General features: G+C 37.3%; 1 protein-coding gene across 5 annotated transcripts in view; it reads left to right on the top strand.

Moving 5' to 3' along the window:
- The window catches only part of CHN1 (chimerin 1), a 201297-nt gene that overhangs the window by 152361 nt on the left and 30866 nt on the right, over positions 1-18070 (top strand). For all 5 annotated transcript variants that reach the window (XM_005902544.3, XM_070358721.1, XM_070358719.1 and 2 more), the window contains one exon: positions 1410-1487. In XM_005902544.3, coding sequence (XP_005902606.1) covers positions 1410-1487 — 78 coding nt within the window. The remainder of the gene's footprint in view (positions 1-1409; positions 1488-18070) is intronic.

The raw sequence follows: 18070 nt of genomic DNA, 5'->3' as shown, positions 1-18070 counted from the left end.
AACTGTGTAGGTATTGCTCTTAAATGGAGCTGGGTTTGAGGCTCTTGCCCAGCACTTGCCTTTCTGTATCAGGAAACGGCCAGCTCAGGGTCCAACACTACATGTGGGGCCTGTGTACATGAGGGACTGCTCCCAACCAGCTTGCACCGTGACCTGGCCTGGAGCTCTTTGAATGAAGAATGTTGAGATTAAGATTTAAAATAATGGTTGGACCTATTTAAAATTACAGATGCGCAATAAAACTACTCACGGTAGAGAGATTGAACTGACTGTTCCAAGCTGTCAGTGCAGACAAGGGTATGCTCCTAGCTCTTCATGAAAATAGTATGATACCTAGTTAAACTCCTTTTGTTTTTCATCAAAATGCTTTTCAGCTTTTGCTCATGTTTAATAAAATTGGGTTTTAGTTAACTAACTGTAGTCCATATGCACAAAGGCAAATTATAGATCAGCTTTTCATAATTTACCTGGCAGGTGGTACCTTCTTTTTAAAACCTAGTGCTGTGTGTGTTAATTTTCCTTTGCTTTTAATAGGTTAAAAAAAAATCCATTTTGTAATGATGCATGACTCATTCAGTGCTCATTGTCTTCCCACTGATTTTTTTTTTTTTTGCCTTGAGCCAGCAAGAAAAATCTTACATGAGAGGAGGGAGATACAGAGTTGAGGAATACAGTACTTAAATACTGTTGCTTGATTCTCATTGGTTCTCTCCTTTCTTACGGTGACCAGTCTAATCAGCCTTCCTTGCCAAGTCCCTCCCCTCCCCCACCCTCTGCCAGGGGCTTCCCAGGGTGTCAGTTGCTTAAAACTGACTGCAGGCAGGATGTAGGCATCTCTCCTTCAGAATGGACATTAATACATTGACTAGAAAAGAAAGCTTTTAGAAATGTATCATTTGTCAAATTGCATGGCTCTTTAAAAAGGAAAGAGAAATGCTGAATGTTTTGTATGTTGGCATCGACTCTTTATTTCTGTTCAGACTTTTAAGTTTTCAGAAGCTTAAATATAGAGCCCTTTAAAAAAAAAAAGGAAGAAAGAAGAATTTTTCTGGCTAGTGGACCTCTTTTTAAGAAGTGCTTCATCACCCTCCTCCACCTCTCCGTGCTGTTTCTCTGCAGCTCTCTGTAGGGTAGGGCTCTGTGCTGGCTGGAAGAATGCTCATTTGTTAGCTGAATAGAGTTCATCGACAGACATAGATCAATATAGGTTTGCTTTATTTCCTGTGAATTCCAAAATGCCATCCAAAGAGTCTTGGTCGGGTAGGAAAACTAATAGAGCTACAGTTCACAAATCAAAACAAGAGGGCCGTCAACAAGATTTATTGATAGCAGCCTTGGGAATGAAACTGGGTTCTCAAAAGTCGTCTGTGACAATCTGGCAACCTCTGAAACTCTTTGCTTATTCGCAGTTGACATCACTTGTTAGAAGAGCAACTCTGAAAGAAAACGAACAAATTCCAAAATATGAAAAGGTCCACAATTTCAAGGTAAGAATATTTATTTTTAACCTTTTCTTATAAGAAAGGAAATGCACATTACTTGAAATATACAATATTAAAAGTATGTCTTTTTAAAAGTAGGATGACTGGACTAAACTGTTCTTGCTATTCAGGGAATGAAGATGTTTTAAGCATGATTTTTTTTTTTTAAGGAATAGCTGAGTAAAGCTGATAGAATCCAACCCCATTTTCTCTAGTGCTGATTTAGTATTCTGTTTGATCAGTGTATACTCAATGGTAAAGGTCTTGACTGATATTTAAAAGGTCTCAACTAATAATGATCTTGGCATTATTATTTGTGATGCAAATATGTCTAACCACCTTTGTGGGATGTTTTGTGAGAGGATTAGACCTTATCTCCTTTCGTTTCTGGTAAAAAAGCTTTGGCTCTAAGAAGCATGTGCTGTTGCATCTGGATTGAGCAGATGGTGTCCATTTCCCATAGTTTTTGTCTTTTCTCCTCTGCTAATGAATTGACCATGATGAAAGGAGGATGGCTACCATGGGACTCTTATGCTACTGACACTTAGCAGCTTCTCTTCACTTTTTTTGAGTATTTTCTTTCACCTTGTGTATGTGTATATATGTATAGTTTTTAATTATTATGTTACTGTGTTTTACCAACTGTACTTTAATCATTTTTCATCAAAATGTGTGTGTAGATTCAAAGTATGTGTAGACCTTGCCTGCATTTATAGCATGATACAAGACCTTGAAGTTCAGTCCTTTGCAACCTAATTCAGAGAACATATGTGAGATTGTATGTGGGAGACCCAATTACACTTCATGGGTAGATGCACTAGCATTTCTATAGTAACTGCCCAATAGTTATACAACTTTATGATGAAGTTCCTGAGATAAGAATACTGTTAGTGTAGACAAAATGGCATTAGTTTTGGTGTTAGGGGATCTGTTTCCAGAAGATGATAAGGCTGGGTACCCTGCTCCTCCATTTGTTTATTAATTTATCTAGTAGATAGAATGCACCAAGCTCTGTAGTAAGACAGTTCTTTCCAAATTTGCAATTTTTCCTGATTGTTAACACTAGCATTAATTTTACTAAAATGCCAAATACCGAGCCTCCAATATGCTCAGCTTTTTCCATAGTGAAAAAGATTTTTATGAACTTCAGATTATCTGGGGATAAAGGATACATCCCAGAATGCATGGGCTGTGTAATGATTGCCAATATTTCAAGGTAAACCAAGTAGTGTTTTCTCTCTTTCAACATTATTAAAGACTTGACCTTTTCAACCAGTCTTTGATGTAAAGTGAAATTGAGACCACTGATGTAAGTCCTAACTACCTCCTCCGTTTATGACCTAAACAGTCCCTCTAGGTCCTAGGCCTCAGTGTCTTGCATGATGTGCCACCTGGTCTTACAGGATTTTTATCAGGAAAATGATCCCAAATATATCCTTTTGCAAATACCAAGTTATATACATGTTTGGTCTCAAAAATAGCCATTTAGGTTCCTAAGCAGGAAATTATGTGAACTCTTTCAAAATGGTGAGATTTTAAAATATATCCCTCTGGTATGTTAAGCAGAAACAGATTGACCTGTTAAGGATGCCATTTTAGTGCTAAATTCATTGTACATGCTTTCTGTCAATATTGATAAAAAGCAAAGGGTAGGTCTGTTCAAGAATTTCATAAACAAACACATTCTTTCATTTTTGGGGTTCTGTCTTCCAGTAATTTCTAAGTTTTAATTTAACATGTGACTTTAATGAGCAGATTTTGTATAACCACAAAGTGCTGACTGTGGGACCAATTGTGACTCATAGCTCAGTACCAATACTGTTTTAAAATTCTAGGTGTTTTTTGTTGTTGTTGTTTGTAAAGAGCATATTAAAAAGTAGAAGTCTGCTTCCCTTTTTGGAGATAAAAAATTAAAATGAGCTTGGACTCACTGTTTTTTTAAAAAAGTATTTATGCTCAGGAAGAGCTCATGTTGGACAGTGGATTGCATTACATATTTTTTAGAGTTGCTAATAAGGTCAAAAGTCTCAAAATTTGACTCTTTCCATTGAAATTACTCTTTGTTTCTTAAAAAATGTTTCTGCGGGGTCGTGTTATAAAAAGGAGAGAGGGGGGCATACTTGACTTCCAGGGAAATCCCTAAAAGAATTCAGAGTCTGTGGCTGGAGCAGTGCTCTCCCACACAAATGCTCACTTAGAAGGTCACTGCCTGTGATATATAAGTATGTCCAGCTCAGAGATTTATTGTCGGGAAAGTCCTGAGCATTTACATACTGATAATCATTCATGTGGCCTTGCCATTGACTGTTTTTTGGTTGCTGAAAGTGCACTCTGCTGAACCACCAACCCACTCACCAAAGCCTCACTTCAGTGTGGTTTTCTTTTTGCCTCTTGCACTGCCTTGTTATATAACATTGCTCTGTGGTGTGGAACAGCTGTCAGATCTCATTTCAGAAGGTGAAGCCACGAGTATGTTGTACCTTTGGTGAAACCTGCCCCCCCTGCCCCCCCGCCAAAATTCAACTGGGCCTAACTCCATTGTTCTAGGCAGGTGTTTGGTTTTTTGTTATTGTGTTATTTATAATAAAAGAGAAAAAAACAGGAAGGCTTCCCATTTTGCTGTGTTATATAACACAGTCCCCCTCCATTATTACTTACAAGGAAGGATTTGATAAAGAATCTATCACAAGAAAGATAGGCGTCTTTCTTAGGGAGGTCATCATTTAAAAATAAATATACCACATCCTTTAAAAATGATTATCCTGTAAAGTTGTCAGCATATATTAGAGTGAAAATAATTTTAACTGTCTCCTGGGTCAACCTCTCATTTTAAGAACTGCCCCTATCCTATCACAACAGAGAGAGCAAGTGCACAAGTGCAAATTTCTTAAACCGACTTAAAAACTAAGCAAAACAAAACCACCTCTGCCATTAAAAGTCAGACACAGGCACCCCACCAGCAGTGACTGTATCCTACATCTGAGGCTCTCCGGATTGAGTGATAACTCAGATCCAGTCCTTGCCCTTAGGAACTTGCTTGCTGTTTGTGTGACCTTGGGCAGGTTGCTTCATCTCTCTAAACCTCTGGTTCTACATGAGAAAAGTTGAATTCCTGATATGTGTAGGTACATGATAACCACTATTCCTGTTATTACAAATCACCCCTAAGTGGATATTTTTTCTGAATCCATACCAAGACTGTTTCTTGCCCAGTAGCAGAGATCCTGATGCAGTTGAGAACCCTGGCATGATTGTGGTGCTAAAGAAAGCTCTTGCTTCTTTCTTAGCTCCCAGGCATAGTTATGTAAGAGCAGTGCATTTTCACGCACCACAGAATACAGTGAAATCTTGTGTATTTCTTTTACTTCCTTCAAATCATTCAATGTTCCATTTGGTATGTTTAATTCAAATAGCTCTTTAAGACAAAATCAAGATTACATATAATGCAATAATAATAACAGAGAACTGGCTACTTGGGCAAATTAATTAAAAGCAAACATGAAGGATTATAGATACTTTTTTAATTTTTATTTTATATTGGAATATAGTTGATTAACACTGTTGTGTTGGTTTCCAGTATACAGCAAAGTGATTCAGTTATACATATACATGAATCTATTCTTTTTCAAATTCTTTTTTCGTTTGGGTTATTGCAGAGTATTAAGCAGAGTTCCCTGTGCTATATAGTAGGTCCTTGTTGGTTATCTATTTTAAATATAGTAGTGTGTACATGTCAATCCCAAACTTCCAATCTATCCCTCCCACACCCCATAACCATAAATTTGCTCTTTGTCTGAATGAGTTTGTTTTGTAAATTAGTTCATTTGTATCATTTTTCTTAGATTCCACATATAAATGATATCATATGATAATTGCCTTTTTCTGTCTGACTCACTTCACATAGTATTATAATCTCCAGGTCCATTCATGTTGCTGCAAATGACAGTATTTCCTTCTTTCTAATGGTTGAGTATTAATCCGTTGTGTATATGTACCACGTCTTCTTTATCCATTCATCTATTGATGGACATCTAGGTTGCTTCCATGTCTTGGTTATTGTATACAATGCTGCAGTGAATATTGGGGTGCATGTATCCTTGCAAACCAGGTTTTTCTCTAGATATATGCTGAGGAGTGGGATTGCAGAATCATATGGTAGTTCTATTTTAGTTTCTTAAGGAACCTCCATACTGTTCTCCAGTGTCTGTACCAATTTACGTTCCTACCAACAGTGTACGCAAGGGTTCCCTTTTCTACACACTCTTTCCATTTATTGTTTGTAGACTTTTTTGATGATGGTCATTCTGAATGGTATGAGGTGATAGCTCATTGTAGTTTTGATTTGCATCTCTCTAGTAAATTACCAGTGTTGAGCATTTTCAACATAGCATTTTCAATGTTGTTTCATGAGCGTCTTGACCATCTGTATGTCTTCTTTGGAGAAATGTCTATTTAGGTCTTCTGCCCATTTTTTAAATTAAATTACTTATTTTTTTATATTGAGCTATATGAGCTATTTGTATATTTTGGAAATTAATGCCCCAGTCGCATCATTTGCAAATATTTTCTCCTATTCTGTGGGTTATCTTTTTGTTTATGGTTTCCTTTGGTTTGCAAAAGCTTTTGAGTTTAATTAGGTCCCTTTTGTCTATTTTTGTTTTTCCATTAACCTAGGAGATGGATCAAAAAAAGGTACTGCTTCATTTCATATCAAAGAGTGTTCTGCCTATATTTTCCTCTAAGAACGTGGTATATTTTCCATTTGTTTGTGTCATCTTCAGTTTCTTTCATCAGTGGCTTACAGTTTATGGAGTATAGGTCTTTTGCCTCCTTACAGTTTTCAGAATACAGTTAGATTTATTCCTAGGTATTTTATTCTATTTGATGTGATATTAAATGGGATTTCTTTATTTCTTTCTGATCTTTCATTGTTAGTATATAGAAATGCAACAGATTTCTGTGTATTTATTTTCTATCCTGCAACTTTACCAAATTCATTGATGAGTTCTGGTAATTTTCTGGTAGCATCTTTAGGATTTTCTGTATATAGTACCATGTCATCGGCAAACAGTGACAGTTTTACTTCTTTTTTCCAGTTTGGATTCCCTTTATTTTTCTTCTTTGTTTGTCATGCATAGGACTTTCAAAATTATGTTGAAAAGTGGTGACAGCCGATATCCTTGTTTTTTACTAATCTTACAGGAAATGCTTTCAGCTGTTCACCATTGAGAATGATATTAGCTGTAGGTTTGTCATATATAGCCTTTATTATTTTGAGGTATGTTCCCTCTGTGCCCACTTTCTGGAGAGCTTTTATAAATGGGCGTTGACTTTTGTCAAAAGCCTTTTCTGCATCTATTGATTTTATCATATCGTTTTCTTCAGTTTGTTGACGTGGTGTTATCACATTGATTTGCGGTTATGGAAGCATCCTTGTACGCCTGGGCTAAATCTCACTTGATCATGCTGTGTGATCCTTTTAATGTATTGTTGGACTTGGATTGCTAGTATTATATTGAGGATTTTTGCATGTATGTTCATCAGTGATATTGGCCTATAAGTTTCTTTTTTGAGTGTTATTTTTGTCTGGTTTTGATATCAGGCTGATGGTGGCCTCATAGAATGAGGTTCAGAATATTCCTCTGCAGTTTCTTGGAATATCTGAGAAGGATAGCTGTTAACTCTTTAAGTGTTTGATAGAATTCACCTGTGAAGCCATCTCATCCTGGACTTTTGTTTCTTGGGATCTTTTAAATCACAGTTTCAGTATTTGTGATTGGTCTGTTCATATTTTCTGTTTCTTCCTGAGTCAGTCTTAGGAGATTATATCTGTCTAAAAATTTGTTCTTCTAGGTTGTCCGTTTTATTGGCATATAGTTGCTTGTAGTAGTCTCTTATGATCCTTTGTATTTCTGTGATGTCCATTGAAACTTTTTTTTTTCATTTCTAATTTTATTGATTTGATCCCTCTCTTTTTTTCTTGGTGAGTCTGGCTAAAGGTTTATCGATTTTATCTTTTCAAAGAACTAGCTTTTAATTTCATTGATCTTTTATTTCTTTATAATTTTCTTCTACTAACTTTAGTTGGGGGGGGGTGTTCTTTTTTCTCTCATTGCTCTAAGTGTAAGGTTAGGTTGTGTATTTGTGATTTTCCTTGTTTCCTGAGGTGGGATTGTATTGCTGTTATACACTTCCCTCTTAGAACTGCTTTCGCTGTGTCCCATAGGTTTTGGATGGTGTGCTTTTGTTTTCATGTCTCTAGGCGCTTTTTTCATTTCCTCTTTGATTTCTTCAGTGATCCACTGATTGTTTAGTAGCATATTGTTTAGCCTCCACATGTTTGTGTTTTTTACTTCTTTTCCCCTTTCCGTTGATTTCTAATCTCATAGTGTTGTGGTAGGAAAAGATGCTTGATATGATCTTAAATTTATCAAGGCTCACTTTGTGGTCCAGCATGTGATCTGTCCAGAATATTCCATGTGCACTTCAGAATGTGTATTCTGCTGCTTTTGGATAGAATGCCCTATAAATATCGAGTCCATCTGGTCTAATGTGTCATTTAAAGCCTGTGTTTTCTTACTGATTTTCTGTCTGGATGATCTGTCCATTGATGAAATTGAGGTGTTAAAGTCCTCCACTATTATTGTGTTAATGTCGATTTCTCCTTTTATGGTTGTTAGCATTTGCCTTATATATTGAGGTGCTCCTGAGTGCATATATATTTAAAATTGTTATACATTCTTCTTGGATTGATCCCTTGATCTTTATAGTGTCCTTCCCTGTCTCTTGTAACAACCTTTAAAGTCTGTTTTGTCTGAGTATTGCTACTTCAGCTTTCTTTTGATTTCTATTTGCATGGAATACCTTTTCCATCCCCTCACTTTCAGTCTCTATGTGTCCCTATATCTGAAATGGTTCTCTCATAGACAGTATATATATGGGTTCTGTTTTTGTATCCATTTAGCCAGCCTATGTCTTTGGTTGGAGCATTTAATCCATTTACATTTAAGGTAGTTACTGAAATGTATTGGGTTGGCCAAAAAGTTCATTCTGAGTTTCCATAAGATCTTATGGAAAAGCATGAGCAAAATTTTAGGCCAACTCATATGTTCCTTTTGTCATTCTTTTTTTTTTTAATCAAAGGATAATTGCTTTACAGAATTGTGCTGGTTTCTGCCAGACTTCAACATGAATCAGCCATAAGTATACATATGTCTCCTCCCTCTTAAACCGTCCGCCTGCTCCCCTCCCAGTCCCAGCCCTCTAGATTGTTGCAGAGCTCAACTCAGGTTTGAGTTCCAAGTCATGCAACAAATTCCCATTGCCTATTGCCATTCTTAATTATTTTGGATTTGGTTTTGTAGATGTTTTCTCTTCCTTTCTTCTTTTGCTCTCTCATGACTTGATGACTAACTTTAGTGTGTTTGGATTCCTTTTTTGTTTTTGTGTATCTAGTGTAGATTTTCAATTTGCAGTTACCATGAGGTTTTGATACAGCAGTCTGTATAGAAACAAGATTGTTTTACGTTGCTGGTCTTCTAATTTCAAATGCATTTCCAATGTCCTGCATTTGTGCTCTCCTCTCCTCACAATTGCTGGTTTTGATATATTTGTGTGCAGATAATTTCTTTCCCTTACAGTGTGTTTGCCTTTACCAGTGAGCTTTTCCATTTATAATTTTTCATTTCTAGCTGTTGCCTTTTCTGCCTAGAAAAGTAGTAAGTTCCTTTAGCATTTGTTGCAAAGCTGGTCTGGTGGTGCTGAATTCTCTTATCTTTTGCTTGTCTGTAAAGTTTTTGATTTCTCCATCAAATCTGAACAAGAGCCTTGCTGGATAGAGTATTCTTGGTTGTAGCTTCTTTCCTTTCATCACTTTAGATATCTCATGCCACTCCCTTCTGGCCTCCAGAGTTTCTGCTGAGAAATCAGCTGATAACTTACAAGGGAACTCCCATAAGGTTATTTGTTGCTTTTCCCTTGTTACTTTTAATGTTCTCTGTCTTTTTGTCAATTTGATTACTGTGTGTCTTGGTGTGTTCTTCCTTGGATTTATCCTGTATGGAACTCTGTACTTCTTGGACTCAGCCGGTCTCACAGCATTTATTAAAAAACTGTTTCATATTAAAGGCTTAGATATAAGCCCTGAAACCAAAAATCTAGAAGATGAAAACATACAGGAAAATGTTTTTGACATTGATCTTGGCATTGATTATTTACATATAGCCCCAAAAGCATAGGAAGCAAAAGCAAAAGATAGGTAAGTAGAAACTTTTGCACAGTAAAGGTAACAGTCAAGAGTGAAAAGGCAACCTGTGGATTAAGAAAACATTGACATTTGCAAATCGTGTATCTGGTAAGAGGTTAATATCCAAAATATATAGGGACGTCATACCAAAACACTCATTTCAGAAATGAGCAAAGGACCTAAATAGACCTTTCTCAGAAGATAGACAGATGGTCAACAGCTGTATGAAGAGGTGCTCACATCACCAGTCATCAGGGAAATACAAACCAAAACAAGGTATATCATCTCACACCTGTTAGAATGTCTGTTGTCAGAAAGACAAATAACCAGTGTAGGAGAGGGTGTAAAGGAAACCCTCATGCACTGTTGATGGGAATGTAAATTGGTACAGCCACTAAGGAAAACATTATAGAGGTTCCTCAAAAAATTGAAACTAAAACTGTTGGTGTATGTGACCCAGCAGCAGGTCACCTTTCACTCTGTTGATTTCTTTTGCTGTGCAGAAGATCGTTAGATATAGTCTCACTTGCCCATTTTTTGCTCTTGTGCTTTTCAAATTTGGCGAGAGATTTGGAAGTTTGTCTTTCTTGGAGACTATTAGTGGGATTTCTTAGGAGTCCTATTTCTTTTATGGGATTAAAAAACAAAGTATTAGAGAGTAATTTAGCATTTGGGGGAAACTTTGCAAGTTTGTTTTCAAGGTGTACTGTGTCTTTTATGAAATTAAAAACCAAATAATTTAAAAACAAAACAAGCTTTTAAGATGTTAAGGTTGCCACTTTTAAACACCTTGAGGACGAGCCTGGCACTCTGTCACCAGAACCTATCCTAGTTCTTATTTTCAACCAGTATCCTAATTTGAGCCCCTCTGTCAGAGAGCTGCATCTAATACAGTATTGATTATTTCCATCATGTCTGTCTGTGCTGTTGACAATGTTTTAGAAAATGTGGTTTCTCCAAAATGTTTCCTAAAGTGGAGAATCAGCCTGGCATATGACTCTCAACACAGTAACAAGTTAAGGATGTAAATCCTTAGAAAGAACACACAATTTTGAAAAGTCACCTCCTCTACAATTCTTTTCTCTTAGTATTTTAGTTTTTGTCCACACAGTAATCTAACCTTCAAGGATTTGGGACATGTTCATGCTTTATAGGCAACTTTTTATAGTCGTTTGTATCATATATCCATCCCCCCTCGCCCCCAGAGTTAATTTAGGATTAAGTCTTAATTCTGTTCATGTGTAATATTTCATATCTCTGTTTTCTACAACCTTGACACATTATACTTTTCTTCATTTTCTTTGTGGCCCATTATATCAACATTCCTTGGGAGACAGTCTAAAAGTGAAGCTTGTTGTGGCTTTAATAAAATAATCAAAGTTTATGCTTGAGGAATATGTACATGTCATAACATCTTCTCTATATCTCAGTACAATTATTACCCTTATTAGTTAGCATTCAGTTTTCTTATGTAACAGTAGATACGGAGAAGGCAATGGCACCCCACTCCAGTACTCTTGCCTGGAAAATCCCATGGATGGAGAAGCCTGGTAGGCTGTAGTCCATGGGGTCGCGAAGAGTCAGACACGACTGAGTGACTTCACTTTCACTTTTCACTTTCCTGCATTGGAGAAGGAAATGGCAACCCACTCCAGTGTTCTTGCCTGGAGAATCCTAGGGACGGTGGAGCCTGGTGGACTGCCATCTACGGGGTCGCACAGAGTTGGACACGACTGAAGTGACTTAGCAACAGTAGATAGCCCAAAATATCATTGCCCAAAGGGCAGAGAGAACAGACACATAGACACCAAAAGAAATGGAATATAAATCTAGGAAAGATCTTTTTAAGTGAAGAGAGCACATGCAGATATTGATTTTTCTTGCTTAGATATCTTATCACAGCACTACTGATAGCTGAGAAACCACTACAGATTATTTTCCAATAAATAACATACCAATAGCTTTTTTTTTTTTTTTCAGGCTTACTAACCTCTCATCTTAAATTACATTAATATTCTTTCTGCTGCTAGAATAGGAAAGATAGAAAAGGGGAAATAGCCCAGTGGCAGTACACTCCTGAAGAAAATAATCAACTGCTTATTTTCTATATGTGTGTATTTTGTAGGGAGCAAAAGTAGAACCGGGTGTGTTTTTAAAGTGTTATCCAGACATAGAAGTTGAAAAGAATACATTCATTTTTAGGTCATGGGAGCCAGAGGATTCTTGAATCTCCTCCAGTCTGTTGCAGTGGAGATGACATTTTTGGCTATGTGAATGGATTTGCCCAAATCAGGCCTGAATGTGAAGTTCATTCTCTCTCTTTTGTAGAACTCCCTATGTTTGGAGTCCTAGCCCTTACGTGTTCCACACCCTGATGGCTGCTTGTGGCTCTGCCCTGCAAGCTCGCACAGTGTGTTCATAAAGTGAAGATCCACCTCTCAGAGGCCTGTAATTTTGCTTTCACGGTTTGCTATTACAGCTCATTACTCCACCATTGTATGATGTTGATTCAGTGTGTCTTTTTAGAAATCCACTTGGAACCCAAACTGATATTTACCATTTGAAAGAACAGATGGGAGACTTTCCATCCAAGTGTCCGAAAGACCAACCCATGCTCTCTGAGGCAAAGTGGGAAATTACTGGCTCGCATAGTAGGAGGAGTCCAGTGTTACTTGAAGGCATCCCTTGGCCCAGGGCTTAAAATGCTACCAGAACTCTGCCACCCAGTTGTGTCTTCATTTGTAGGCTCCCTCTGGTGACAGGATGGCTGGCAGAGGTTCCTGTTCTGTATATGAGCAGATTCTAGTCAGCTGCTTAAAGACTATTTGAGCAAAGGGCTTGGCAGGCGTTCACCCAATTATCTTATATGCCCATCTCTGAACCAGTAGCTCTGGTTCAAGGGAATGGAATGTGCCGATTGGCTTGGATCTAGGTCACATACCTTCCGCTGGAGCTGGGGATAGGGTCAGCTACATACAGTTCACATGGGTTGAAAACTGTTAGCCAAAGACAAGACATTTATTCTGTACGGCTGAAAAATAAGAAATGCCCATTACAACATTAAATGACAAATGAAATCACCAGTTACAAAATCCTAGTGTACAGCTCACTGAATATAATGTTAATGTAACACTTGGCTGAGAGAAGTGCACATGTAGAGCAGGAGGGTAAAAGAATCCAGAAGCAGTTCAGCCTGTAGAAAGGGCAGTGAGGACTTCTGATTAGGTTAATGCCATTTGACGTGTGTTGAAATGGATGCCCAGAAAAGTCGCAGGTTCAAGCTCACATGAAAGATCAGTTTTAGAATCAAGAACATAATCTCAACTCCCACTTTCAGCCGTGATGGAAGAAATAGATATACCTTCCCATCTTACACAACTAGCAAACCATAAAAAGTATACAAAACAACAGTCAGACATTGAACAACAGGTATTACAGTTCTGTGATACCTAAAGAAGGAACACAAGCAAGGTGAGTCTTAAGATTGCTCTCACTCATTGCGTGAAGGCAGTGTCCAGGCCACAGCACATGGAGGGGGAATCCTCTGGTCTAACCAAGTTGAGGACACAGATTGGAGTTTGGTAAGACAAAGAAGCTAAAATTTGGGGGGCAGAGTACCTGGGGGACAGAGCTGTGCACAGAGCTCTGGAGTTCTGCATAGGCGTCTTCATGAGTCTTTTGAGTGAGTGCTTATCTACACCTGCATGAGAAAAAACTATCAGAAAACCACCAGAAAGCAACAGGCTGAATAATTACTGAAATTCACCCTAGGCTGAGCATAGTTTTGCCCACCTGAGAGTAGAAGTGGAAAGACATCATAATAGATGAGGCATTGTTTTACAAGTCGTCAGGATGGTATCATCTTAGGAGTGTGATTACATTACCAGTAGACTAAAGGCTGCAGTGAGCAAAGAAAGGGAAGCTGTTTAAAACAATCCAAATGGAATCTCTAGAGATAAAAAAACATGCCTGAAATTTAGAATACACTGGATGGTGTTAATAGCATACTAGGTAGCAGAGAAGACGAAGATTATTGAACCAGAAGACTCAGTAATAAAAATATCCAAAATGGAGGACAGAGACCCGGGGCAGGGGGTGGGGGCCCAGCATCAGAGACCAGTGGGACAGTATCCATCTACCTTAGGTGCAGCTGGAGTCAGAAGACGCAATGGTGGGAGGTCATGGGGTAAAACAATTATTTGAAGCTGTAATTACCAAGAATTGTGTACCTTTGATGAAAACCCACAGATCCAAGAAGTGCTATGAGCACCAAATAGAAAAAACATGAAAACACCACTAGGCACATCATAATCAAATTGCTGAAAACCAGTGCTAAAGAGAAAATTGTAAGAGCAGCAGAGAAACAAAGAGAACACCAGGTTACGGGTAAGAAATTTTCTTCCTAAAGTGGTACTCTGCTTCAGCCTGAGAGGTGAAGTTTTAATCCCTTACATATGGTAAAATATGTACAAGATGTCTCTAGGCTCTGGAAATTAAACGTGTATTTGGTTTCTCTTGAATTTTATTTTCACACTCCATTTTCATTATGTATTTGTAGTTTTATGGTTTTATAGGACCTTAATGTGCACACTCACAACTAGAAATAGAATGTACATTTTTTTAGAAGAAGAGGTTAACATCTTTAAAGATTATTTCAGTGTAGGAAAAATATGTCAACAGAAGAAGCGTATTTTGCTCTGTCACTAGTACTGCATAGATGGAGGAGCCTGGTGGGCTATAGTCCATGGGGTCTCAGAGTCCGACACGACTGAGCAACTTCACTTTCACTTCACTAGTTCTGTTGGGAAGTGGGGAGAATACATACAGATGCTGAAAGACAGCAAAATTCTCATCAGTAATTATGCAAAACAGTGGAATAACATCTTTACTCAACAATAATAATAAAACTATATTCTAGAATAACTGTATTCTGCAAAAAATCTTTCAAATATGAAGACACAATATTTTTTAAACAACAACAAAAAAAACCCTGAGTGATTCCATCACCAAGAGACCTATAAAAAAGAAAAATAATACCAGATGGAAATTTAGGTCTGTACAAAACAATAAAGAATGCCAGAAATACTAAACATGTAGGTAAGTGTAAAAATATGTTTTTCCATCATTTTAGTGTTTTTTTTTTAATTAATTTACTGTTTAAAGCAAAAATAGTAATATGTAGTTTGCCCAAGTAACACAAATTACAATAGCATAAAGTATAGGGTCGGAAAGTGGAAATGTACTGTTGTAAGATACACTATACATGAGGTGGTATAATATTGTTTGAAGGTAGACTATAATATTGTTAAAGATGTATATGGTAAACCTTAGAACAAACTCTAAAGAATAAAAGTTATAAGCTAATAGTGTAGACAGAATGGATTCATAAAAAGTATGCAAGAAAAAAATGCAAATGAAATATATAGAAAACAAAAGCGAGATGACAATTTAAAGCCAATTATATTGAGAGCTACACTAAATGGAACTAAACTACACACTCCGTTAAAAGAGAGAGGTTGTTGTCAGATTGGATTTAAAAACCAAGATGCAACTGTGTTCTGTCCACAAGAAACCCACTTTAAAGAGACAGAGAAATAAAAAGATTTATCATATAAACACTAATTCAAAGAAAGTTCAAATGGCTATACTTAAACATAGTAGTTTTCAGAACTAGAAGTATTATTGGCAGTAAAAAGGATAAAATTCATCAAGAGGACATAGTTTAAAATTTATATGCACCTAATATCAGAGATTCAAAATACATAAAGCAGCAACTGAAAAGTGAAATGGGCAGGTCCACAATTACAGATGGAGATCTCTGCACTTATCTCACAGTGATAGGACAGACAGACAAATAGAACAGATGTGAAATCAGTAAGGATTTAGAAGGCTTGAACAACAGTATCAAACGTGGTATTTGCAGAGGATTCTACTTGGCAACAGAGAAGGCAGTGGCACCCCACTCCAGTACTCTTGCCTGGAAAATCCCATGGACGGAGGAGCCTGGTAGGCTGCCGTCCATGGGGTCGCTAAGAGTCAGACATGACTGAGCGACTTCACTTTCACTTTTCACTTTCATGCATTGCAGAAGGAAATGGCAACCCACTCCAGTGTTCTTGCCTGGAGAATCCCAGGGACGGGGGAGCCTGGTGGGCTGCCGTCTATGGGGTCGCACAGAGTCAGACACGACTGAAGAGACTTAGTAGTAGTAGTAGTAGCTACTTGGCAACAGCAGAATACACAGACTATTCAAATGAACATGAAAGGTTTACCAAGATAGACAATATTCTGGGCCATAAAACAAGTGTCAATAAATATAAAAGGATTGAAATCATATAAAGCATATCCTCTTACCACAACAGAATTAAATTCAAAATCTGAAAATGTTTCCACATGTTTAGAAATTAAACAACTTACTATTAAATAATTCATGAATTAAAGAAGTGATCATAGGAACATTAGAAAATATTTTAGCCTGAATAAGAGGAAAACTACAACATACCAAAATTCTTTGGAATGTGGCTAAAATAGTGTTTAAATTTAACTTTGTACCATTAAATGCCTATTTTGGGGGGGAAAGGTCAAATTAATTAGCTAAACTTTGACCTTAGGAAACTAGAAAAAGAAGACCCAATTAACCTGATAGAAAAACAGTAGAGAAAATTTGGATCTCTTTTACTAGAGCTTTAAAAAGAGTTTGACCTACATAGAATTTTTTGTGCATTTTAGTGAAACCTTTTCCAGGTGATTAGAGGAATATTCATAATAAAACAACAAACTGCTTCAGGTGACATTTTTACAACTATAAGCCAAAGAGAGATTGAAACCTGGCTTTGAGGAACTGTGACTATTAGTACAGACTTGGCTTTGAGAAATTGCAGATCATAAGATAATGTGGATTAGTCTGAGCTTTTTTGTCTCTTAGTGTTGAGTTTACATCCTATAACCTGGTATAGAGATTATCTGTCACTCAGCTGTGGATGGTACAGTGGTTTTTATTGCACAACCTAGTTGATTCATTTATTGTATTTTCCTATTATCCTTTGATAATACGACTTTAGGAGATTGATATTTTGAAGTGTTGATTTTTCCCTACTGATATTTAAATGCAACATTAGTCCAAGTAATGAATCTGAACTTTCAAAGTAGAAGTGTTTTAGGTATGGTGTTCGACATTTTAAAACTTTTTAACCATAGTTCAGTTTAGAGACAAAGCTCTCATTAGAGCTCCTATAAAAAGAAATTTAAAGAAATTTGCTTCTGAAACTTGAAAAACGGCTAAACATTAAATTATAGGTTCTATAATGCTTTAAACACCCATATTTTAGAATGGAAAGTTTTTAAATTACTGGGTGATATTTATTGTTACATCATTTATTACGCAAACTTCACCTTGTAATGTGATAAATAAATTGCCTTGAGTAGTTTGGTGTTTCCACTGCCTGATTCCTGGATTTCAAGTTGATGGCTCTGTGTAAGGGGCCAGTCTGGCAGCTTAGAACATTGACACCAGAAACTGTGTTTTAGCACTAATTAAGTTGTATATGAGCCTAAGCTGGAGAAGGCAATGGCACCCCACTCCAGTACTCTTGCCTGGAAAATCCCATGGACGGAGGAGCCTGGTAGGCTGCAGTCCATGGGGTCGTGAAGAGTCGGGCGCGACTGAGCGACTTCACTTTCATGTTTCACTTTGATGCACAGGAGAAGGAAATGGTAACCCACTCCAGTATTCTTTCCTGGAGAATCCCAGGGACAGAGTAGCCTGGTGGACTGCCGTCTATGGGGTCACACAGAGTTGGACACGACTGAAGCAACTTAGCATGAACCTAAGCAAGTTCACTTGTCTGTACCACATTAACTCAGCTGTAATTTTAGAGATATTTCTCCCTCACTGGGATAGTGTTGATGTGGAAAGATAGATCATGAAGGAAGCCATAAAGAAATTTAAACTTTGTTAACAAGGCCCAAGAGGGTGACAGAGGATGAGATGGTTAAATAGCATCACCAACTCAATTGACATGAATTTGAGCAAACTCTAGGAGATGGTGAAGGACAGGGAAGCCTGGTGTGCTGCAGTCCATGGGGTTGCAAAGAGTTGGACACGACTTAGCAACTGAACAACAAGACCTTGTATAGGATTGTGGTGAATGGACTGTGTGACTAGAATTGATAATACATTATTTTTTCTGTACATGCTTATGTTTAAAGAATTGTTTTATATACCTTTTAATAAAAATCATTTGTATGTTTTACATGTGGAATCAGAACTAAATTATTAATAGTGTCCTGATAATTGTCTTAATAGTAAAGCATGGCTAGTGTTGTAGTCTGACCATGTTACGAT

Source organism: Bos mutus, chromosome 2 (genome assembly GCF_027580195.1).
Source record: "Bos mutus isolate GX-2022 chromosome 2, NWIPB_WYAK_1.1, whole genome shotgun sequence".
NCBI lineage: Eukaryota > Metazoa > Chordata > Mammalia > Artiodactyla > Bovidae > Bos > Bos mutus.
This window is presented reverse-complemented; position numbering and strand designations above follow the sequence as displayed.